The sequence below is a fragment of the Stylophora pistillata genome, chromosome 7 (assembly GCF_964205215.1).
Source record: "Stylophora pistillata chromosome 7, jaStyPist1.2, whole genome shotgun sequence".
NCBI classification, from domain to species: Eukaryota; Metazoa; Cnidaria; class Anthozoa; order Scleractinia; family Pocilloporidae; genus Stylophora; species Stylophora pistillata.
This window is the reverse complement of record NC_142525.1, coordinates 11321290-11347097: the sequence shown is the minus strand read 5'-3', so window position 1 is coordinate 11347097 and position 25808 is coordinate 11321290. Positions and strand designations below refer to the sequence as shown.

General features: G+C 39.2%; 1 protein-coding gene and 2 pseudogenes across 2 annotated transcripts; 1 reads left to right on the top strand and 2 right to left on the bottom strand.

Annotated features, from left to right (window-relative positions):
* The first annotated feature begins 20 nt into the window (after positions 1–20).
* LOC111341962 (uncharacterized) lies at positions 21–22986 on the top strand. 2 transcript variants are annotated; one of them, XM_088728390.1, is made up of 9 exons: positions 81–117; positions 3583–3624; positions 9615–10325; positions 11442–12098; positions 13292–13474; positions 18445–18516; positions 19122–19214; positions 19669–22383; positions 22446–22986. In XM_088728390.1, the coding sequence occupies exons 1-9, from the start codon at positions 90–92 to the stop codon at positions 22712–22714; spliced, it is 4770 nt and encodes a 1589-aa protein (XP_088584516.1). In that variant the 5' UTR covers positions 81–89; the 3' UTR covers positions 22715–22986. The 2 variants fall into 2 exon arrangements, with proteins under 2 accessions (XP_088584514.1, XP_088584516.1); XM_088728388.1 differs by lacking the exon at positions 3583–3624 and having other exon boundaries at positions 21–117; positions 19669–22560.
* Positions 1271–2998, bottom strand: LOC148726603 (uncharacterized; annotated as a pseudogene).
* Positions 14798–15877, bottom strand: LOC148726602 (uncharacterized; annotated as a pseudogene).
* Positions 22987–25808: the final 2822 nt, after the last annotated feature.

The following is a 25808-nucleotide window of genomic DNA, read 5'->3' as shown; positions in this document are numbered from 1 at the left end:
GACGTCATACGAAACATCGTGCGGACATGGCGAAACGGAAGACACAGCTTCGAAGCCAGGGTTGATTTCCTCAGTGAAAGACTTAATTGATGTTTTTCAGCGGACGAATTTTTCAAGGTAAAGTCATTCATTCACAATTTACTTTCCAACTTGATTCCTGTAGCGGGGAAAATGTGTCTTTAGAGCCAAATTGTTCAACTTTGTGGCACACTGCTCCAGTGAACACCACTTGATGGGCCGGAGACATGTTTGTATTGTAGAATCATTTGCGAATTTGTGCCCATAGGTATACTTTATGTCTCTATATTGAACTGCTTTTGACATTGGTTTAGTTATTCCGAAAGATATTTCGCCGAATTTGGTTGGATTCGCGTGGCTACCATCTATGTACTAAGTGTTTTAGCAGCCAGAACGTTGTAACGTCACGGCTAGGGCTTTGTTCAGCACTTTTCGATGAAAACATGACATAGTTTCGAATTATTTGCGAGTAGTTTTCTCAGAGTTATCCTTGAAATCTCTAAGTTCGCCAGCTTTTGATGTTGATTCACTTATTCCTAACCATTTTTCCGAATTTAACTGGTTTCACTTTGTTAATAATAGCTTTAAAATACGTCTTTCGAGCCAAATTGTTGAAACTCTTGGCTTGGTGCTTCGGTCGGCACCATAGTTAAAATAGAGGGGACTGGTTATGAAGGCCGGCATACATCAGAGAGCTAGATTACTATTCGAGTTTATCGAAGCCAAGCAAGCGTGACCGTCCACACACATTCAAGATGGCGGGGAGCTAGAAGACTTGTGTACGTGGTTCGATCTGTTTCTAAAGCGTCATGATGTAGTTCTGTCCACCGGGACAGTTTATTTAAGTATCTAAACTCGAAATTACAATGCCTGGCGACAACTGTGCCGTGTTTGGTTGCGGTACATGTCGTAGAACGAAAGGAATCGGCATATTTAAGTTGCCCCCGCTGCGAAATGCCGAGTATGAAAAATCGCGCAAAGAGTGGCTAAATCAGCTGACCAATCCAAGAATTATCGACAAAGATTTCCAAAGTCAATTCGATAAAGGAAATTTATTTACATGTGAGAAGCATTTCGATCCAAAGGATATCGAAACGTGTAAGTATTCGAGTAAAATATCAATCAAATGGTACCAGGAGAAGATCAAGAGATAAGTCTTAGTCCAGTGACTATATTTGATGGATGATTTTTGTGCTCACTCTATTGTATTAGCTAAACTATACTTGTTACCATTTCAATTGGCTGAAAGTAATTATAAACCGTGACAAGTATTTATTCGATTCCAGAGAGATGAGGAACATGGGTTTCATGCATAGTCAGTAACAGCTTTTAAATGTAATGATAAAATGTTAATTTTGCATAACATCAATAACTATGTTTCTTGGGAAAAGTATAAGCCAGGTAACTTTTAATGCTCATTAAAATCCTCTGAGTCAATCAATACAATTTTAGCAATATGGTGAAAAGTCATTAAAATTTATATTTATCTAGGACTGCCTGTCATTTTGAGACTCTTTACAAGTTCTGCTTATTTCCTTACGTAGCGCTTTGGATTTCAACTGCTTTGCTTGTACCTTATGCTTCTCTATGATATCCTTTGCGAAAGAAAAGGAGCGGACTCTTACATACAGTTGAATGATGTTATGTAGTAAATCTTTGGCAAGAGTGCTTTCTGCTGTAAGTTCAGCATCACACAAAATCAAATGATATGCAGAGACTACATCTATGTCATGGGTAGATCTTGATATAATGTCAGTACAATCAAGCTTTCTTATGTCAGCTTTTGAAGTTATATCCCTAAAATAGTGCTCAGCTCTTTCAAAAATTGTTTGGGTATTCTTTGTTATTGTCCATAAGCCTCCACGATTTAAAGATGAAGTTAGCCTCTGGCTATCTGAAACAGCCTGGTCATCTGACTTTCCAGCCTTAACAATTGAGATTGCTTGCTCAATTTTCGGTGATTTTTTACTATTTGCCAGTTTGTTATGAAGTTTATGTAGAACATATCCTCCCATGTACTGTAGTCCAGCTTCTTCTTCAGCTGAGAGTTTAGTTAATGGTGCACAAGTACAAATACTAGAGTCTTTGGCTTTCTCCTAGCTGCCAGCCAATATAAAATCTGCCACTTTGGTAGATAGCAATGTCGCTGCATCCCTAGACAACCCCTCAAAATAAATTACTGCATTTGAGACTACGGCAGAGTAGAAGGAAGTATAGAATCATTCCGCGTTGCCAGACTTGACCAAGCGACCATAAATGTTTTTTATTTCGCTTATACCTCCATTTGCTGGATTTGTTTGGTAGGTATTTATTTCCTCTCTAATTGAACTTGGATAAAATTTCTTTCCAACTATTTTGGCTTTTGCTTTGTGGATGATTTCACAATAAATCTCTAAGGTGAACTGCTCTCTTTCCCTTGGCTTTTCGGACGAATCTGCACTATTTTGGTCTTTGTGCTTCGCTGTTTTGTGTCGCTTTAACCCACTCTTGCTTTTGCACTTCTTGGAACACAGTTTGCATACTAAGTCATCGAATTCGACCTATTACAAATATATATGATATTAAAAAGATTACAGAATACCCGACATAAAAGCACGATAAACAGTTGAACTTGATCTTGTCAAACATACCGAAATGGTAATAGCAAAACACTTGTTTTCTCTCGCTTTTTAAACTGATCAGGAAGGTTATAATACTTACATCGTCAGCAGCTTCTATAAAGTATTCATCTAGCTCTTCTTCTTCTTCTAAAATGTCTAAAATGGCATCAAAATCGTCTCCGAAAATAAAAAGTTCACTACTATCCGCCATGTTGCCTTGTGGTGCAAATCAAGGATGTGCACGTTCGCGTGACATCACGGTACGTTTCAACCTCGGGAGCTGAACAATAGGCCGGCCCTTTCATGTATGCCGGCCTTCATAACCGGTCCCCTCTATTAACTATGTCGGCACTTATTCCAGTTTGATTGGGAGGAGACATGTTTGGATTTTTGAATCATTAGTGAATTTGTGGCCATAGTTATACTTTTCATCGCGACAATCAGCTACTTTTGACGTTGCTTTACTTATTCTTACCATTTCGCAGAATTTGGTAAGAGTGGCATGACTACCAACTAAAATATGTGTTCAGGAGAATGGCAGTTCAAATTCACGTAATTTTTTTCACCATAAGTCGAACATTTATGTATGATGGAACAAGTCTCCTTCATGTTGTGTTCCTCAAAGGACGATTTTCATGCAGAAAACGAAGGGTCTATGATGATAATTCGCTTCATAGTTGACCTTGGTATGGCTGCTTAGAACACCTATGTCAGCAGTTCTTTTTGAAACGTGTGATGTGGGTTATTTGGAAGAAAGTGCACACAGCAAGGTTCAGGTGTGTGCCTTGTTCATGGGGAAGAGTTGGTGGTATAGGAGAAAACTGGTCTTCTATGAAGGGATTGTGTAAAAAATACTTTTGGTTTCGTAACACACTGTTACATGTCAATATCAGTTGCAACACATCTTGTCAAACATGGCTTGACATGTTTCAAAATAGTGTCTCCTCATTAATTTTTCTCATAGACTGGGAACTCAAGAGGTTTTACCTTTCATTCTATTTCCCAGGTTTTTTTTTTTTTTTTTTTTTTCTCAATAGGAATTAGTTTGTAATGTATTTTGTAGTCTCAAAGTTACTTAGAGCAGTTTTGCAATGGCAGAGTAATGTAAGGTGGTAACTATGTCTTAAGTCTAAAAGGAATTATAAAAAACTAGATCATTGGATAACGCAATTCAAGGCTTTTTATTGGCTTAGCCATTATGGTATATCGGCCAATATACCATAATCTACAAATATGGTAAGCATACGTGGCAGCTTAAAATTAAAAGGGAGCTAAAAATTTAATAAAATTTAATAATTTAATTTAACATTTTTAATAAAACAATTATTCCACTCACACTTGTTGGATATGAGATGATTATAGCCAACTCAGCACTACGCGCCTTGTTGGCTCTCTATCATCTCATAGCCAACTTCTGTGGAATCTGTTCCAAAATGATATTTCCTTTCATATAAATAATGCTAATTTGAGCATGTATGCTGACGACCTTCAGATGTATGTCACGGGTAAGAAGCATGACGTTGTCGTGCAAAGTATCAAGATACATGGAGAGAAAGCTCTATCCTGGTACAAGAACAACTATCTCTCAACCAACCCAGAAAAGTTCCAGCTATTAACGATCAACCCGAGAAATGTTGACAAAGACAACGATAATCAAAATTTTTCTTTTGATGGTCATACTATTAACAGAATGGGGAAAATACGGCTTTTAGGAGTTCAAATAGATGAAAAATTGAGTTTTACTAGTCATATCACTGATCTATGCTCTAAGGCCAGTCAAAAAGTAGCGGTCGTAGTGCAGCTACGCAATTTGATACCCTGTAATGCTAAACTATCACTTTACCGGTCTTCAATTCTGCCCCATCTAACCTACTGTCATTTAGTATGGCACTTTTGTAGTGCATAGGATTGGAGAAAGCTTGAGCGGATTCAGGAGTGAGCATTTAGGGCAGTGTACAAAACTAGATCAGCGTCCTATCAAGAACTGCTAAGTCGCGCCAAACTACCGACGTTGAATAATCGGCGCCTACAAGACATTGCTACTTTGATGTTTAAAGTTAAGCACAGTCTCGTACCTGAGAATATTTCTGACTTATTTAATATAAAGAACACTCAATATAATTTATGGAACAGTGACTTTAAACTGCCAAGATTCGAAACTGTAAGATTTGGTAGGAATTCTATTAAATATATGGGACCTCTCATCTGGTCGAAGTTACCAAGACACCTAAGAACGATAGAAACTCTAAATTCGTTCAAGAAGAACATAAGAAAAGTCAACCTTTCAACTCTCTTTGAAATTTAAAACTTAACGAAATAACTTTAATAATCTATTTAATTATCTACTGTAAATAACTATCATCTACATATTATGTAAATGTAAGTGACTTTTAAATTTTTTAGTGTCCCCCATTAGCTTATAGCTAAAAACATGGACACTTAAATAAAGTTTTTCATTTCATTTCTTCATTTTGATATCCAATGCGCGCTCATGGAATAATTGTTAAATACAATTTTGAAATTCATTTTGAACTTTGGTTTATTAGTTCTCTATAATGAGTCAAATTTGTGGCTTACAGAAGAAGGGCAGAAGCCTGAGTTGTTTCGTTTACTTTATCCCTCTATCTGTTCTTGATGATTGATTAGCCCCAACTGCCATACTTAATTTGACTATTTTCTAACTCAAGGATGGTCTACTGTGTAGTTATTGATTGTAGCAATGACTTGAGGTATACAACTGGCATATCCTGCCATTGCTTTCTGAAGGATGAAGCTCTACATTTACATTGGTTGCCAAATATCTCTTGGCTGTGCTCAAAACATTTCACAGCACTCTTTTAAAGAATAGCAGAAATTTGTGCTTTGAAACCTAGATCCTTGTCAAAACCTGTTGTGTTAAACAGGATTTTCTTGCATCAGAGACCAGCAAAAAGACTCAGACTATCATTAGAGAAATGTTCAGAGGAGAAAGTCAGCAAAGTGGTCACTGAATTACGAATTACTGAATTATGAATTACTGTTTTGCAACTAGCTTGGGTTGTTGGGTTGTTGCTGCTCATCATTTATGCTTGATTGATAAACCAATTACAGGGTGCGACGAAAGTGCTGTCGCGGGGCTAGTGGAATGACTTGTCGGGCAAGCGTTTTCTTATCGCAGCTTGCCCGACAAGCAAGCACTACCATTAGTTCCTCTGTTCTGGTGATGATAAATTGAGCTTTTATACCAGAAATTGTATAGGAGAAAGCTCCTGAGGGAAAAGGACAACGTTAGGAGGCCAAATAATTGTAGCATTACAACGTCTTGTGCTGCATTTTAGTTGCGTCCATAAATAACGTCATGACTTTTTCTGTTTACACAAGCAGCCAAAATATATTTTTTGAACTGACAATATTTGCCGAATGACAGCGTGTAGTGCGAGACAATCAGTCTAATTAAATTCCAGCAAAGTCACAGTTCAGTGGATTTTCTCGGAATTTTAGGTGTGTTTTGTTGAGAAAATCCAAATCTGGATTCTTGTTTTTATTTTAAGGCTGCCAATTCATTATTAAAACAAAAAAGGCCCACTTTGTGTAAAATTAAAAAACAAGAAAAAACTTGCTTTGAGAAAAGCTAGCAGACCTGGCGCCATTATCGAGTTGCGTGTGTTTTTATTTTTTATCGGATGCTAATGGCGCCAGGTCTGGAAGAGTTTGTCAGCTTGATGAGCTTTGAAGAGAATTTACTCCATCGAATGTCTACAGACTTCAGATTACAGTGGCAGTTTAATTGAGCAATCGCAACATTCATGACATTCACAAAAATAACTGTGTTGTGATTTCTATAAATTTATAGTATTTTTCATCGTCGACGGGGTAAAATGTAAACATCAAAGGAATGAACCCATTTGAGTGCAGAGGTTATTTTTCCTTTATTATTTCGCCCATGTTTGAATGAAATTTTACTCTGAAGCAGTCATTTGCAATCACAAGATTAGATCACATGACTGTGTTTGGAATTCTCGTCCACAAAATTTTGATGTAAGTTGTAATTGCAACTTCTGGTGGTCAGGTGTAAAAACTGGTCATTTCTGTTACATTGTTTAATTTGAGGTTGAAGTTAAAACGAAAATCACATTCAGGAATCAAAATATACAAAGAATCAGTTTATATCTATGCTTGGCATCATTACTTGTATTTTGCATAATTAAATAAATCTAATTATTCTTTATAAACAATTTAATTTCGGGCTAGCTCCTCAGACCTTCGGGCTAGTAATCTCAAGTAACAGCTTGCCCCAAGGGCAACCTTATCTTTTCATTTTCGTCTCACCCTGCAATTAGAAGGTGAATGTTGGTGAAGGGGTGGATTGCAATTCATATTTTAAAGGGATATCAGGCAATAAGGTACCATTGATAACCATAAACTTTCATGGAAGAGTATTTCTTCTCTTTATGCAAAACAATGTCCTGCCATGGAACTCCTTTCAGGTTCAAATTTTTTTTTTCTAATTTATTTGTACTTTGTCTCCTCTGCAAATTTTTGACCAGTAGGTAAACAAAATTACTTCAGAATAAATAAGATTATTCTTTAATTCTTTAAAAATTTTACCTGTCCCCTCTTAACCTGTAGGTGAACAACATTGGTATAATTAGACTAATCGATATTATCTTATTTCTATATATTTTTTCCTACCTTCTTTACTTCTGTATTGGTGAAAATTAAATACACGTGGAAATTTGTAAGTCAGGGCTTGACACCAATGGTAGCCAACTAGCCACAGACTATTAGAAACTCAGTTTTGGCCAGTGGTTTTCGAATTCCGTCAGCTAGTTTGGCTAGTAAATGAACTGAAATTGTCGTAACATCTAAGTTGCGACTTGCCACTTGGCTAGTAAGTTGAAAAGTTAGTGTCAAGCCTTGTAAGTTACAACTTTTTGTATTACCACTGCAGGCTTTCAACAAAGGGGATCCTTAAGATCTTTATTTTCCTGTGAAGGGAAAAGGGACAGGGTCAGGTGTTGTATTTTTTGAGAAAATCCCATTGTACTATTGCTATAACTGTATGCTAGCATAGTTTATCTGCCATCCCTTTATTTTCCATTCTCTCAAAAGGTCACTTACTCATACCATAACAAAGTAAATATTTTGCTGTGATAATACATAGCCTCTGTAACTACAAAACCTATGCATGTAGTGGACATAGCAATTTTTACTTGAGTCATATTACATGCAGACTGCATGTAATTTAAGGTGCATGTAATAGTTTGTGTAAAATTTTATGCATGCATAATTTGCATGTAAATCCACCATGCATTTTACACATTCTATTCCTGCACCCTGTTCTGTAATTATGGAATAGAGGAGCATGCAGCTGCAGCTTTGGAATGGCCTCTACCTTTTTCATGTAGTGAATTAGAAAGCAAGTACATGAACCTCGTACAGTCCATCGTATCATTTCCCAGATTTAGAACAGGATATTGGTCAAGTCACCAGCAGTGCAGGTGAATTCATTAATCAAGGGTGTGGATTTTGGAATCCAGGTTAATGCTTGTGGTCTCCATTTAATGCTGAAATATGGTGAGACCCAAGTTGAGGTTGACATTTCAGAAAGCAACACCCAAGCTGAAGAAATATTTATATGTGAAATCATAGCTAACACTGAAGAAGAGACTGAAGCTGCTACCTCCCCATAAGTCTCTCCAAGAAAAGATATCATTTACTTTGCCACAAAACAAGAAGATTCAGATGATTCAAACATGTCAGAATCAGACAATGAAGACCAAAGGGAAGACGTAGACCATGTTTTTTTCAATATGATTTGTTAATGTTTGTTTCACAATCAAATGTTGCTTTCTTAATTTAATCAATATTTGTTTCTCATTGATATTCATATTCTTGATTATCCAGACTATTTTTTGTAGTCCCAACGAGTCCAGTGGGCATAATTTAATATCTGCAGAGGAACGACATTCGTTCGGTGCTTGGATGCTTCAACTTCTTTCTTTGCCTGCATTAGCCAAATTCCACTTTCTTCCATCACTTTGTCACATTTCCCCTCACAGTTGCTCAGTAAATGTTTGCATTTGTAACACAGTGATCTTTGTTTACAGGGTTTTCTCCTACTAACATCTGATGACAAACCTTTGCGTTTCCTGTCTCAAACGAAAATACCTCAAATGTACTCTATATGACTGCAAGGTCTTTTTCACTGATTGAAATTCAAAATATGGGGCAATGAATTCCACAAGTTTTCTTTTGTTAGAAAAGCACAGGATTATCTTTGTCAGCTTCTGATTAATTCAGCAGACAATGCTTGCATAATTAAATTTAATTAAATCATGGCTCTTGTTTTACATCAGATCATAAACAATCAATTGAAAGCAATTCATATTATTAGGTTTGTGCATGAACTCAATGATATATAAAGCAACGATGCTTAGTATAAACAGTTTCAAAGCCTTTCTATCAGGTTATGCATGGTTACCACTCCAATATGGCTTCACGCTCAGCTGAGTTTGGGACAACTAGCTACTACAGTGTCTACATCTTAGCGAGTGGATGAGTGACTCAAAGTTGTTCTTTCTGTGAGTTCTTTTTAAGTTTTGAATCCTCATGCCTGGGTTAGTTTGGAACAACTAGCTACTACAGTGTTTACATCGTAGTAAGTGGGCGAGTGACTCATTTGCATCCTGGAGTTAAAAAGGCGTTAAATTCATTTGCTATGACTTTGTTGTTCTTTCTATAGGTTCCTTTTTCTATGGCTTAAAACAGTGTTACACAGATTGGACCAAATTGTAGATGAAGTAGCACACTGTAAAACCTTGTGGAGGTTTCCGATGACCACCAGCCTAAAGATACCCCAGAGTTTATTATGAACCAGTGAAAACATGCAGGCTGATGCTCTATACAATTGCTAAATGATGAGTGTTTTTTTTACAGGATTTCAAATTGTAATAACTTTGTTACAGTAAGAGTTTTATAACATTGCCGTAAATAATTAAAATCATTTCTTTATAGGAGACATGACGTCTGTCACCCCATCAACTCTTTCTGCCAAAGAAACCTCTAATTATGCTCGGCTGTGTCGCCTTTTTGTTGAGGTAGGATCTGAAGTGTTGAGGGATATATTTGATAGACTATGTCTACCAGAAGACCTTCCCACAGTTCTGGCTCATCCTCAGAACCAAGCAAAATTACAAACACTTCGAAAGAAAAGAGTACTAAGTATCTCCCAGTGGCGCAGACTTTACCCTGCTGTCAAATCATCAGTTTCCTTAAGGGACTGTGACAGCTCCCTACTGCTGCTACTTTTGAAGAATATTGCTGGTCTGACTCTCCCTGTCTCTGGCTGGAGTAACATTCCTCTAGGATCAGACACCTCTGCAGAAGCTGAAATTACTCGCATCAAGATCCTCAGGGACAGAGTTTACAGTCATGTTACTCAGGGTTCAGTTGATGATTCAGAATTCAGTATATACTGGAGCAATATCAAAGAAACTTTTCTGCGTGTTGGAGGGCCCCTCTATGAGGATGCCATCAATGATCTTAAAAATTGTTGTATGGATGCAGATTTTGAGGAACATTACCAAGAACTTTTCAGAGAGTGGTTAAAGGATGATGACTACATCACAGACAAATCATATGAAGGTGAAACAGTGAAAAAGGCCACTAAGGAAGAGGTCATGAAAGGTTCCATTGGCATTTCTGGACAAAAAATTGGGATGGAAGGTGTGTGTAATTTTTTGTCAATGCTAAATCTTAAACTCGCTCTTTAGTGTGAAGGGTGTTTGACAGTAGGCCACTTCAGAGTTCTCATGGTTAAGTGATCTGGTGCCAAAATTACAGAGTGAGAATGAGGCTTTGTGTAAAGTAGCTTTCATCAGTATAAAGAGTAAAGGGCTGTGGTAATGAAAATGAGCAAAAATATGTTGAAACTCAACTGTCCCACCCAGCCAAGATGGCTAAGAAAAGAATTTGGGGTTAGGGGCACAGAGTGTTCCTAACTGAACTGAATTTATTTTAGGTTTCATTAGCAAACCTCCATGTTATAATTTTAGGTTTGTTTAGAGCTTTACTTAACAAACCTCCTTGTTTAAATTTTAAGCTTAGTTAGAGATGAATAGTGAATGATTATCTTCCTCTTTAAAATCTCAAACTATGGTAAGTGGGTTTAATTTCTTTTATATGTGTGTGTTCTTGATGTTAGTGGGGATATAAATCATATCATGGTTTTTGAAGCTTGCTTCTTTGTTAACTTTGAGAGAAATTTCTCCAAATTTTTGCTTCAGGAATTAACAATTGATTTATCACGCAGACCAGTGTAGTCAGACTTGTGTTGTTATTGAACTGTATTTAGGAAGAGATGCCACAAACCTCATTGGTTTTTACTCATCTTATATTCAGCACATCCTAGTGAAATGACTTGGTGCAAGTATTAGATATATATATCTTCTTAACCAAGCGCGAGGGCTGCACTGGGAGAACATCGGCCCGAGGCCTTGACAGTACGGACCAAGTGCAACGAGGTCCATACAAAAAAGACAGAGGGTTAATATTCTTCCAGTACAGTTCCGAGCAAGCTTGGTTAATAAGAGATTTATTACACGACTGAAGTTCAAAGGGACACAAGTGCGGTATCATTCGGGACCATTCAGGACAGTGCCCGGTCCAATACTGAGAGAATATTGACCGGCAATAGAGCATTTTGACTGGTTGATTTTAGTTATTGGCCCTCTGACTTCCCAAGTCGTGTAATAAATATTAATATTAGGTATATGTTTTTATGAGGTATATATTTATATTTGGTATATTTATACAAATGATAGAAAATATTTTTCTTTTTAGAAATGGCACAAATGCCAGTGGAAAAAAGGTCAGCAGAGAATTTCAAAGCCAACCCACCAGAGCTCAGTGTGAAACTTCCAATTTCTAGTGATCTTCCAAACTGTTCTTGTCCTTGGAACAATATTGCACTCCCTGTTGATATTCTATTGCTAACAGAGGAGGACTGCGAGTTCTTAAGCTGCTTTGCCTACCTGAAAGAACCCGTTAAGAGTTACTACAAAAGTATTGGCTATGTGTACTTTGGGTGCATGGGAGAGGGTGAAGGAGAGCAAATAAAAACTGCTTTAATGAAGTGCCCTAAAGGTCTTGCTGGTCCCAGGGGCTCTTTGTCTGTTTTTAAAGATGCTATCTTGCTACTGAGGCCCAAGGCTGTTTTTTCTGTGGGTGCATGCAGTGTTGTGAACAGCAGAAAGGTCAAGCTAGGAGATGTGGTTGTTTCTTCAAAGCTGATAACATCTGCTCACAAAACTCCCTCCAGCAGAGAAATTAATACCCTGATCAAACATGTGGCTGATGGGTGGAAGGCACCTTTGCAAAATGCTGATGAATATCATACCAAAGTGCACTGTCATGAAATGGTTCTTAGTATCTCGGAAGTAAACAAGGACATAATTGGCCAACATCCTGAGGCAATTGCAGTTGAAATGGAAGGTGCAGGTGAGAATCATAATCAATTCATAGGCTAAGGATATTTCAGCAGTGTGTTAAATGTCTCTAAATTTTCTCACGTGTAGCAAGTGATGACAAATAACACACCATGTTGTGTGAAGACTTTGCAGGAATTACTTGTACTGGTATGATATACCTAATCATATATATATACGATTTAGTTTGTGTTGAAGTGATTTTTTTTGTGTCAAGTTGCCCCAAGAATAACATTTTGTGGGTGAAGGTGACCAAGATGCAGGGTTTGACATCTCTGCTAGCCCGAGGCTAATAAAAATTTGGTTAGGCTAGTAAAAAACCACGTTTAGTAGCCTGCTGGCTAGTAGAAAAAATTGAAAGAAAATATATATAATTAGTTTACTTGAAGCTTCAAATTTGATTAAAAAAATCAAGAAGGTTTAAATTGTAATGATAATAACAATAAAGAAGGCATAAATCTTTCATCCTCTGGCGCCTTTTTTTTGTCTCGTGTGTCGATTGTGAACATTGCTAGATCCCAGACTCTGCTTAATGGTCAATGTCTTCCCCAGTCTTTTCCCTACCAATGTTTCACCGCTTTGCACATCGCCTGACACGATCGCCTTGCACTTGAAATTTACTAAGCTTTTTCCTTATATAACAAATTATGTTATCACAAAGAAAGATAAAATGCCATTCTTTATCATTTGAAAAGACTTTTCCAATAAGTTAAGAGGAAGGTTTGCGTGTTTGGGGTTGAAATAGACCTCAAGGGAAATTGATCCGGGCTACCAAGTTGTGTTTCGGGCTGGTAAATTTTAGAAATCACTAGCCCGGTGGCTAGTAATGCAGGTAGCCAAGTGTCGAACCCTGAAGATGCCTTATGGGAACCCTAAAACGAAAATACAAAACAAACCTTGAAATAACACCAACAAATTAAGTCACTTTATTCTTATCATTTTGAATCTGTTATTGAATTGAGTGACTTTGCAGTTGTGTAGACATGAATTGTCTAAAGTCTTTCTTGTGAAAAGTGTGGTTTCTGGTCACAGAAATTAGTGTCGCGTACATGTAGTGACTGACCTTGTCTGATGTGATTGTTTTCAGATTCCCTGAGAGCTAATCTTAATGAATTCTTATCTGGAATAATTGCATTGACTAGGCAAAGAAAGTATCTGTGTAAACTGTCTTGTGTGTAACTATAGTAATTTTTTATATTTTTTCAGGATTTCACTTGTTGGATTTTAAGACCAAATGGGCATATGTCAAAGGCATCAAAGACTTTGTAGGTGACAGGCATTCTTCAAGTGAGAAGTGGACAGAAATTGCTTGTGTAATGGCCGCATCTGTTGTGGCTAACATTTTGAGTGATCCAGCCAAATTTCAAGATTGGCCCCACTTTAATGCAGGTATTGTTTTGTGTCTTATCTTTCTTTTCTTCTTCCAGGAACAGATCTGATTTTAATCTGCCTTTTCTTACACTTATCGCAATTCATGATATCTTATATCATTGGATAAGCGCCCAGGCTCTAATAAGCACCTCTTGAGTAAGGTTCCTCCTTTCTCTCTTACTTTACAAATCTTTGGGATACAAGGAAAAGCTGTTGCTATTGCCACTTTATTTCTAACTTTTTAAGTACCAACGAAAGCAGAATCAGTTCAGAAGAAAATTTTCTTCCAGCTATCTCTATTTTCTTATGCTTGCAGAGTTCCTTTTTGTGTCTTAACTGTTCTTTTAATTTTTGTCCCATCTCTACGCTAACTTCATGAGGGCTCCCCTTGATTAACTAACTTCCTTCCAATCATTGCCCCTTCATTTTGCGAAATTTAAAATGAGCGCTGGCCGGTTATTCAAGGAAATGTAGTGTATGGTATTCTTTATGCTAAAATCAGGTGTACCGAAACTGTGCGGTACACTCTTCACTCACTTGCGCATCCACTCGAGAAATAATCTCTACTCTTTTAATGTCGTCCTCGTTTCTTACACTTAACCCTCAGTAAAACTACGCTATTCTCCGATTATAGCTGTCAATCATACCAAAACTTAAGAGTCACACCATTTCGGGTCACGCTCCCCTAAAAATTAACTCTGTAAATTTTTACTCTCAGATATGTGTCCAGTTCTCAGAACTCTAAGTCCAGTCAAGTGTTAAATTCACGGTCAGCAATGAGCTTGACTTTCACTCTCGCATCATTTGCTGCCCTTCTATTTAGTACCCTTCTGATAAGTTCTTACGTTTCAACCTTGTTCCCCTCTGCCGGTTCCTTGCAACAACTTCTTATTTCGAGGGGGCACGCAAGCTGAAGTGGGCGTCGGATCTTGTTTCCGTTGAGCAGTAGGACAACTCCATCTCCTCCTTTGACTGGTTGAACCACCTTTCCTTTCTTCCACTCTCCTCTGTTCCTGTTCTCACCTACTACTAAGACTATCTCTCCTACCTCGGGTACTTGTTGCTTGTCCTTCCTGTTCACTCAGTGTGCGTCCATCAAGCTGTAGACATACTCTTTCCGCCAACGACGCCATACGTGTTCTCTGGCGTTCTTTAGACGTCTGTGTAGCTTGGTAACTTCCTCCTCGTCGATTTTTCCGTTAAGTCATAAGTGTCTTGGCCCCACATGAGTATAAAGGCTGATAGTTTCTAAAGAAATTGTTTGGGGCTGCGTCGGAGGGGGTAACGAAATAAGTTGAATATATCAACAAAGTTGAAATGGTAAATTGGCCACCGTTACGATTATAAAAGCTGATGTCTCGAGCTCCGACAAAGGGCTAACGCTCGAAACGCCCACATGAGTATGTTTGGCGTCAAGGTTTGTGGTTTGCCCTCATCACGCTCAGCGTACGTTAAGGGTCGGTTGTTGAGGTGCTTCTCGATGTCCATGACCACCGCTTCAAGTTGTTCAAAGGTGAGCTGTGTATTTCCCAGCGTTTGTATGCTGTTTTCTTGATTTCCTTAATAAGCGTTCCTACATGCCTCCCCACTAGGGAGATTTGGAGAGGTTAAAACTGCCATGTAATCTCTTGCTGCGCGGGGAAATCTAGCAATCTCTCACTCTTGCGAATCCTCTTGATCCATGTTGCCGTTGCCTTGAATGTTGCAGTGTTGTCTGAAACAATTCGCTCAGGTCTTGTTCGTCTTGATATGAAGGCATTTAGCTTCCTTTGGAATTCCTCGGCTGTTTGGGTTCTGGTCAATTCCAGGTGTACCGCACTTGATGTAGCACATGTGAAAATCAGTATATATGCCTTCTCCTCCCTTGTCTTACTCTCTTTGTACTTCAGCGGCCCTGTGAAATCCACACCTAGGTACTGGAAAGGCCGACTGACCCTAGTGCGACACTCTGGAAGGGTGGAAGGGATTGGCGCTCCATATAGACCACTTTCATAAATGGCTGCCGGATTAATATTCTTTTGTTTAAATTTAAATTTGCCCGAGTGGCCTCGCTTGAGATAATGTATTCTTTTGAATTTTGTACTGGAGAACAAGGCCACCCACCCAAACAAAAGAATTTTAATCCGGCAGCCATTTATGAAAGTTGTCTATGGCCTGGTAGCGAACACCTTGCATACATTGCGGTTACGTATCTCCTTCTTTACCAGGGTGTGAAGTCGAGGTATCCACCATTCTTCTCTCAAGGTTGCCACCGTGTTTCCCACACCCAAATGTTGTATTTGAGTGTGAACGGTGCTGGATAAGCTTCCGAGTAAAGGGTGTATCCTCTAAATAGACTGGGTTGTATCCCTGGATTCTTCCAGTGCATTTAAGGAGGTTCCTTTCTTTGTCTCTAACTACGTTCCATCTGAGCCTTTCCATGTCATCAGGTATTCCTTTCTGTGCTTTCCTCACCCAATGTTGTTTAGCTTCCGTAAGTTCTTCGGTACCCAGTGGGCCTGACACCTTCTTCCTCTTCTTTGGCAAGGCTGTTGGTTTTGAATCTCAGGACCCATGCAGTAATCCGTAGTAATCTCCAATACGTGTTTCGCGAGAGTAGTTGGTCCCACTGATCTGTCTCTTGATCTTCTGTATTGCCATTTCCTAGTTTCTTGGTCTTGGTTGGCATTCCCCCTCTCGTGTAAGCTACAATCCTGTTATTGGGGCTATCTTCCGCACTCTGTTTTCGACAAACACCTTCCAGGACTTGCCAGGATTTTAAATCCAGTAGAAGGCCACCATGGTATCCATCCACACTGTGATGCTCCCCAGTGGCCATCCTCGGAGAGCATTGTGGAGATTCTTCGCCAGGTTTGCTGCCATTTGACCACTGATTAACTCTAATCTTGCTATGCTAGTGTCTCTCTTGGAGATCCTTGATTTTGATGTCAGAAGGCCCTTTACCATGCCTGAACTGTGTTCTTAGACTGCTACGGCGGCAGCGCAGCAAGCTAGATTGCTTGTATTGGCGAATATATGGGGGTGTACTGTTACGGTCTTCGTCACAATGTTCCTAGGCACAATCACACTTTTCAACTGCTTCATCCACTTGGTCCACTGTTTCCTTAAGGGATCTGAAATTTTTGTTTTCCATCCCTTCTTTTCGTCACACGGCTCTCTATAGATCCGTTTTCCCTCCACAGTAGTCGGTGACAATATGCCAAGGGGGTCGTAAATGCTGCCCAGGTGGCTGAAAATAGGTTTCTTGATGACTTGCTCTTCTTCAGCGTGTCGTCGAATAGTTAATTCCAGGGTGTCGTTTGTTTGTCCCAACCGAGTCCAAGTATCTCGCTTGTATTGGTCATCCCGTCACTCTCTAGTTCTAGAAGATTGGAGTCCCATCAAAGCCCGCTTAACTCTGTGCTAAAAACATTTCGTACACCGCGCTTTCGAAAACAGTAGATTCGCCACAATAAACGATGAAAACTTCCAGATGAAAAAATGAGGCATTATTTCGGGAAAACGCGACTTAGTTTTAGAATTTTCGTGCCTTTTCTCAGAGATTATAGTGTCACATATTAATTTTGTTAAATCATACGGAACGAAACTTCAGATTCGAGCATGCGAGCGTAAACAAGCGACCGTATTTTGGGTCAGCGCTATCTTCGATATGCGTTTTTGTGCGTTCAAAATCCCGTGAAAAACGTAAAGAGATCGAAAATGAAGAGAAGACTATCAATGGTCTGCAAAAGAAGCTGAAGCTAATGTAAAAGTGGATTTGGTCTGTTTGATAATTAATTTAATTCAAGGTCAGTGAAAAATGTTTTGAGGTCAGGGAAAAGTCAGGGAATTTTTTGGGTGCTAATGAGTGGCAACCCTGAAAAAGTGAATTCACCCCACAGCGCACCGCGAATATTATTTTCCGCGTGAAAAGCCATTTGAAATTCTCAACATTGCGAGCGATGGCGACCGGTAAAAGAATGCGCCCGGTTGAGGAACATTTTTATGCTTGACCCGATTAATTTCCGCCTGCGAAAAGGTCAGGAGGTGAGTTCAAATACTTTCGATGAAACCTTTCCTTTTTTGCATAGAAAGTAAATTGAATTAAGGATTGTTATCGCTTTGGTCGTGCTTTCAAATGGTTGCCTAGACGTAATCGATTAGTTTCTGGCCGGCGCGTGATTCTCTTTCTCGGTAATGTACAACTGATTGTTTTATTTTATTAACTTCGCCGACAGGCAGGGACACTGCAACAGCTTGCGCCAATTACAGCGGGCCCAGTAAACCCACCCATCCCACCCAGGGGAGGACATCCATTACACAGTTATCTCGTGCGTGGGAAATTAACGTCTCCTACCCCTAACCCTGCAGGAGACGGGACCTCTATTTATTCGTCCCTATCCGAGAAGACTAGAATATCTAACCATTTCTTGATGTTGTAGAAAGGCAGCATATTCTTCTCAATTATTTTAAGTCCTTGAGTGTTGGTCCGGCCGGGGCTCGAACCCTCGACCTCCCGCGCAACAGTCCAGCGCTCTATCGATTGAGCTAACCGGGAGGCGGTTAACTCAATTAGTAGTTGACTCGAACACTTTTGTATACTGAGACATCAAGGATGTTTGAATTTTGGACTGCTCAATTACTCCTCGTTACCACAAACCTCACACAATCTACAACTCTAGTTCATAGGAATGTAACTGAAGGGTTGTGTAAATGACTTTTATTGTTCACGAACTAATTGCTTAATCAGGATAGGGGGTACGATGATAGTTTACAATTTCCAAGGAATTCGTTCCCTTTTGATTTTGAAATACGTGTATGATTTCAGACCATATTGCACTCCATTCAGTTCAATTCACATTATAAATACGAGTAGTGATCCAAAATGGATGAAGAAAAGCCGACTCTGTGACATAATATGGGAGCAATATCTGAGCCGTAGCGTGAAACGTGGATGAAACACGAAAATATTCATTTACTATTTGAATTGTGGTTATTTTGACCCGCAGACGATGTAAATCAGATGAAAAGTAAAGTGGGCGATATTAGTGACAAACTGGAGACAGTGATGGCACGACAAGGTCAGCTCTTGATTAAAAAAAAGTTGTTAATTGTTTGGAAAAAAACCCATAAAATAAAAAATTTTGGTGAATATTACGATTGATGAAATTTTGGCAACAGCAGTTAAATACTTGAACAAAACTTTGGGGACTCACTTTTTCTCGGGTGTTACTTAGCAATTCCATTTATCATCAGTTGTCCTTTCCCTCCCCTGCCCCCATCTAAGACAGTGCTGGGCGTCCTTAATCGACAAAATTTCAAAGATCTTGAACAAGGTATGGAGTTCACATTTTACAGTTCACACAAAGATTGCCGCTGAGCTGCTAAATTGGCACATGTTGCGAAAATTTCAGAAATATTTCTACACGGAACAATTAAAATCTCGATATAAAATAACATTAGCTCACATAGGAGACGTGTTCTGACAAGGCAAAAATTTCATTGCAACCCTCTGGTGATTTCTAACGTTAGGTGCTCTAAAACAGCAGGAAATAAACTTATTTTCTTTTATTCCTTTTCTTTAAGCCAAGAAAGGTAATTTGCTTCAAATAGGCTGATTCATTGTGTTATGTTTTATGGTATGGAGGCAAACCTATTTAAAACTTAAATGATGTTATGATTCCAGACAAAATCACAAGTGATCTTAGTGAGATGAAAAGTCTGGTAGGAAACCTCGGTGTCACATTGATGGAACAACAAGGAGAAACAAAAAGTGAAGGTCAGTTTTTGGCAAAAATAGACTTCACTTGCTTGCAGTATTTATATCAGCCATTTTGAAATTATTTGTGATCCTTTCAATGTGATTGGCTCTCACCGATGCTATTTTTCCACACCATTTTGCACTGTTTTATGCTCTAGATCGCAACCCCATCAAAGAGACAGCTTTACTAAAACGCAATTGCAACAGCAACAACTTATCAAATTTCAAGGCTTGTTTAAAAAAAAATCAATCAAACCGAAGAAAAATTACACAACTTTTTCAACTTTCTAGAAACCAACTTATAAACTAGATCAAAAAAATATTTTATTGTATTGCATTTCTCTTATTAAGTGTTATTTTCCACGGTGACTAACCACAACCTATTTTATTTGATGCTGTTTAACTCAAATCTGGGCAGACGTACTCGATAGTTTAACTAAGCACCTTACTCGATTTTTTATTTTTGTTTTAGATTGGTTTGATCCCGCTGAAATGATTGCTTACATTCGCCAACTCTACAAAACCCGCGAGGGTACGTTGAACCTCTTTCCCTGGTGTGAACACTTGAACTTTTCTCTTGGAGACCTCTTCACCAGACTTAAAGTCACCTACAAAGAGAAAACGAGAGGAACAGCTGCGGACCGAGTTGTCGCGATATCTGAAATCTTCAACATGCACGAAGAATGTGAAGAACCAAGAGTTGTGTTAATCGAAGGGAAGCCTGGTATGGGAAAGACAATTTTCTGCCAAAAAGTTGCTTTGGACTGGGCAACTCAAAAACCCGCAACCGGAAATTACTTCGCAAAATTCCTCATAGCACTTTTGATTAAATGTCGTGAAGTTCAGTCTGATCTTTGGGAAGCCATTGATGATCAACTTCTACCTAGAGATATCGATGATGACCAAAGAAAGAGATTCTTCGACTTCATTTGCCACAATCAATCTAAAGTTCTCCTGGTACTCGATGGATTGAGTGAAGTATCTGAGAGGAAATTACCCATGTTCTCAGAAATTATTCAAGGCCAAGTGCTGCCAATATGTCGCGTGGTTGTTACGACACGGCACGAAGCTGGAATCAAAGTTCGAAAATACAGCGACACGCTGCTAGAGGTCGAGGGATTTACTAAAGAAGATGCGGTAACCTTCATCAAAAATTACTTTAGAGCAAACCCAAACTTGGCCGCGCAGCTTATCGAACGACTGTCTCATGAGAAATCCTGGTACGAAATGTCGACAAATCCTCTCTACATTACTCTTCTTTGCATGGTTTTCGAAGATTTTGGCGGCGTATTTCCTGAAAGAAGGAGCACGCTGTACAAGGACATAGTAGAGTGTATCCTAAGAAGTTACAGAACAAAACAGCAACTACCAGAAATTGAAGAAGGCCTAGTTGAACTTTACGAAAGCGAATTGAAACACCTTGGCTCTATAGCTTTGAAAGGTTTACTTGAAGGCAACTTGGATTTTGACGAAAAGGAGCTTAGAAAACACAAACTAAGCGAATTGCCTGGATTTGGATTTCTCTCAGTCCAACCTGGAGGAAGTAAAGTTAAACCGACTAGACGTTATGGCTTTCTTCACGAAACGTTCCAAGAATTCTTCGCAGCATATTATCTCAGTTGTCAGCTCATCAAGAAAGAAATAACCACGCACAGCATAGCTGCTGACAGACGATATCGCAATGAGCTGAAAGAAGTGCTTCTGTTTACATTTGGCATTCTAGCAGCACGGTGCCAGGAAACAGCAGAGAACCTTGTAAAAAGCATGGCAACACAGGTAAACCAGGAGGAGGGAGAGAAGGAAGTCAGCCACAGCATGAGAATTCTATTAGAATGCATTTATGAATGCGAAAATGACAACAATTTCCATGCAGAATTGGCCCGCGCTCTTGGCACTTGTCTTCAAATTGAAGCTATTGATATTTCGACGATTGGATTACATCGAGCTGAGGCTATCTTACTATCCAACGTTCTTGAAACAAATAAAAGTGTGAGAATATTGCATTTAGTGGATGGGATCATTGACGAAGCTGCTGCTGCTGCACTTGCTAAGTGTTTGAAAGAGAATACGTTTCCGACAGAACTGGATTTGTTTTTTAATCACATTTGTGATGCTGGTGCTGCTGCTCTGGCTGAATGTTTGAAAACAAATACATCTCTGACAAAGTTGAATTTGGGTGAAAATTTCATTGGCGAAGATGGTGCTGCTGCTCTAGTTGAGTGTTTGAAAGAGAATACATCTCTGACAGAGTTGAATTTGGGTGGTAATAACATTGGCGATGCTGGTGCTGTTACTCTGGCTAAATGTTTGAAATATAACACATCTCTGACAGAGGTGAATTTAGGTGGTAATAACATTGGCGATGGTGGTGCTGTTACTCTGGCTAAATGTTTGAAATATAACATATCTCTGACAGAGGTGAATTTGGGCGGTAATAACATTGGCGATGCTGGCGCTGTTGCTCTGGCTGAGTGTTTGAAAGAAAATACATCTCTGACAGAGTTAAATTTGAGTGACAATAACATTCGCGATGTTGGTGCTACTGTTCTGGCCTATTGTTTGAATTATAATTCATCGCTGACAGAGTTGAATTTGGGTGGTAATAACATTAGCGATGGTGGTGCTGTTGCTCTGGCTGAGGGTTTGACATATAATACATCTCTGACAGAGTTGAATTTGGATGGTTGTAACATTGGCGATGCTGGTGCTGCTGCTCTGGCTCAGGGTTTGAAATGTAATACATCTGTGACAAAGTTGAATTTGGATGGTAGTAACATTGGCGATGCTGGTGCTGCTGCTCTGGCTGAGGGTTTGAGATGTAATACATCTCTGACAGAGTTGAATTTGGATGGTAGTAACATTGGCGATGCTGGTGCTGCTGCTCTGGCTGAGGGTTTGAGATGTAATACATCTCTGACAGAGTTGAATTTGGATGGTAGTAACATTGGCGATGCTGGTGCTGCTGCTCTGGCTGAGGGTTTGAGATGTAATACATCTCTGACAGAGTTGAATTTGGATGGTAGTAACATTGGCGATGCTGGTGCTGCTGCTCTGGCTGAGGGTTTGAGATGTAATACATCTCTGACAAAGTTGAATTTGGATGGTAGTAACATTGGCGATGCTGGTGCTGCTGCTCTGGCTGAGGGTTTGAGATGTAATACATCTCTGACAAAGTTGAATTTGGATGGTAGTAACATTGGCGATGCTGTTGCTCTGCTGAGGGTTTGAGATGTAATACATCTCTGACAGAGTTAAATTTGGATGGTAGTAACATTAGCGATGCTGGTGCTGTTTCTCTGGCTCAGGGTTTGAAATGTAATACATCTCTGAAAAAGTTGAATTTGGATGGTAGTAACATTAGCGATGCTGGTGCTGTTGCTCTGGCTGAGTGTTTGAAATGTGATACATCTCTGACAGAGTGGAATTTGGATGGTACTAGCATTGGCGATGCTGGTGCTGTTGCTCCAGCTGAGTTTTTTCCAAGAAAATTTACACCCCGTCTTATGACCAACTTATAAAAGCGACAATGTAGCGAACAAGCAGAGATTTACGATTCTGAACCTGACCAGGATACATGTGCGGTAGTCTCTATTGATCGATATCATTATCATGCAAGACTTACGTAGCATCTGTTTACTAAGATTATTTACATTTGCAGAACTTTAACTGATGTAAATAAATTTATTTACAGCAGAATTTCCATTTTTCTCGGTTTTTTTATGTTTAGCTTTACCTTTTTTTTTTTTTTTTGCAATCTTCCAGTAAATCCGTTTAAATACGATGCTCCTTAGCCTGGGTCTACTGTTTCCTTACTTCATGTCAATTTTTTTACTTAAGATCTTTTGAAAACTTGTGGCTACTACCTCCTAAGGAGGCGAAGCTATGTTGTTTTGTTGAGCGAGTATATCAACAGAATACGAACAAACTCTTAGCCCTCTACGAAGTCTGCCGAGTTTTACCCCGTATTCCTCGCTCTTAGCTTTTGTTTGTTTCGGAACAAATTCGGTCGTTCAACGCTTGGTGACGATTTTTTCGGATCGCTTCGAATGTTACTCGGAATTAGCACGTGTTCACACTGTTTTCCGGTGCTCTTTATCGTTTATTACGGAAAACTACAGAGGGCGATAAACAACTCACAATCATTTCAGGGTGGTGCGCGAAGAAACAAAGTTTTACGAAATGTATTAAAAGGTGTGATCGCCGCATCATGAAAAATTATAGGAATTTTTTTTCTTGAAAGAGAGAGCTTTTTACCGTCTGAATCTGAATTATGCTCAGTAGATCCGAAGATGTTATGTTTTTAACTGTTCTTGCCAATAGATGATAAAAGTCTCAAAATCACGGGGGCCCTAATGTGCAAGTCAAATTAAAATCATTTCACTCAGAACAAAACGTGTGGCATTACAAAATTAGTAACCTCACGCCAGAACAAAATCAATTCACGGCAAAGTAAAGTAACTCACAGCAAAGCGAATCCAACTTACGACAAATATAATAACTCACGGAAAAAAAAATTCCAACTCACGGCAGTACAAATAAACTTATGGCGAAATAGAAAAACTTACGGAAAAACAAACATTAAAATCCATTTGAGGGTCAACGGCAGATACCGTTTATATACTGACTGCGCCTGACGATGTGCATTCTGTAATGCCACAGTAAAGTTATTTTAATTTGACTTGCGCTTACGGGCAACCGTACAAAATAATTTCACTGGGGCGTCTCCAGCACGTAATTGAAAAAAGACTTATCTTGCAGAAATAACTAAATGGGCTTGATCTGGCACATCCTGGAAATTTTGAACAAAAATTATATATTCGAAAAGAGCGCAATTTACCATTACAATCAGCGAGAAATGCCCCAAAGAGCTTTTAAATTTGCGAAGCGAGCAAGGCTCGAAATACAATTTTACGAGTGAAACAGGATGATCCTATCCGATCGAACGTTGGAATGACGGAGTGGTGGAATATCCCACCACGCGGAATGCAGTGTTGTATGAAACAAAAGTCTCACAAAAATGGAATTGCAATGAAGTAAGAAAATGACTTCTGATTGGCAGGCAAATTTTATAATTATTGGAGCCTCGAGGATAAAGCATTAGAGGAACGAGCTTCCTGAGCCTGCCCTTACAAGTTGTCAGTATTGTTATTGTTAGCATTATTGTTACCATTATTGTTCTTGGTAATATGATTATTTGTCACCACTTATGATTGCAGTGTTAACTGCCTATTTTTGCGAAAGAGAGACCCTGCAGAGCAGGCGTTTTAGTGAGGTTTGGGCGCAAATTAGACCGCGCGAAAAATGGAGCGAGGCGAAAAATTAGGAGTTGGGGGGGGAGGGGAGAGGAGAGAAGGGAACGCCTGCCAGCACTCATTGTTATTTTCATTTTTCCGCGAAGGACGAACGAACGCTTTTGATTGGCTTTTCATGTTGTCTGATTGACAGACATCAATCTCGCTACATTACACAACCATTGTAGCACTTTCAAAATGGCCGAATCCTCCGAACAAGACTTCACGAGGGCGCTAAACATTTCTTTGGATTTATTCGAGTCGTTTACTGGATTTCGATTTGATCTCAAACTTCAACAACTACAAAGTCTGAGGCAACTTGACTATGGTGGCGATTTACTCGCTGTTTTGCCGACTGGCTTTGGTAAAAGCCATATAATCTAAATGCTCGTGGCCGTGAGGAAGGAGATGCTAAAGAATAACTGTATTGTAATCGTTCTTTGTCTTTTGAAAAGTATCCTAGAGGACCAAGTATCCAAAGAGAATTCTTTGGGCCTCAAAGCAGGAGCATTAAGCCAAATTACAATGGGAGAAGCAGAGCTCTCGCAGTTCGAATTGCTGTTTGGTCTTGGCATGACCGCGCGAAGGACTTTTTAGTTTGGCAGCTTTCGATCTTCGCCAAGAAGGGCTCGCTTTATCAGGAGTTTCTAATGTTCTTTTTCCCCCTTCCTTTACATGCTTAGATGGAGTTGAAATCTGGATGATTTTACTCTTTATAAAGCTGTAAAGTTGTCCTAAATTTCTTATGTGCACACGGGTTGCAGCATCGTTCTGAACAGTTTATGCCAATCCAGACAAGTTTCAGTCTCTAAACATCAATCCACGAAAACTCGATAAAGATAAGAGCGACAAAACGCTGACTATAAACGATCTAGCTATTGCGAACACAGAACCATTCAAACTACTCGGAGTTCATATAGACGAGAATCTCAACTTCACTGAGCATATTAGCAAATTATGTACCAAGGCGGGCCAGAAAGTTGGAGTACTTTAACGTCTTCGGAACTTAATACCCTGCAAGGCCAAGTTACTATTGTATAAATCTTTTATACTGCCATATATAACTTACTGCCTTCTAACCTGGCATTTTTGCAAATCATCGGACAGAAGAAAGTTAGAACGATTACAAGAACGAGCCCCTAAGGGTTATTTATAAATCCCACTCTGTTACAAATGAAGAACTCCGGCCTAAGGCGTGCCGATATACGCTCTTTATATAATAGACGGCTTCAGGATATCACAGTACTTATGTACAAAGTCAAACATGGTCTTGTACCCGACTGCATTTCTGAATTATTTGTTCGCAAAGGCCCTACACATT

Excerpts from the sequence above, each read along its gene's own strand:
- LOC111341962 (XM_088728390.1), top strand. The coding sequence starts at position 90 with ATGTTTTTCAGCGGACGAATTTTTCAAG. Across the intron at positions 118-3,582 it reads CAGCGGACGAATTTTTCAAG|ACTGGGAACTCAAGAGGTTT; the intron begins GTAAAGTCATTC and ends TTTTTCTCATAG. Across the intron at positions 3,625-9,614 it reads CCTTTCATTCTATTTCCCAG|GAGACATGACGTCTGTCACC; the intron begins GTTTTTTTTTTT and ends ATTTCTTTATAG.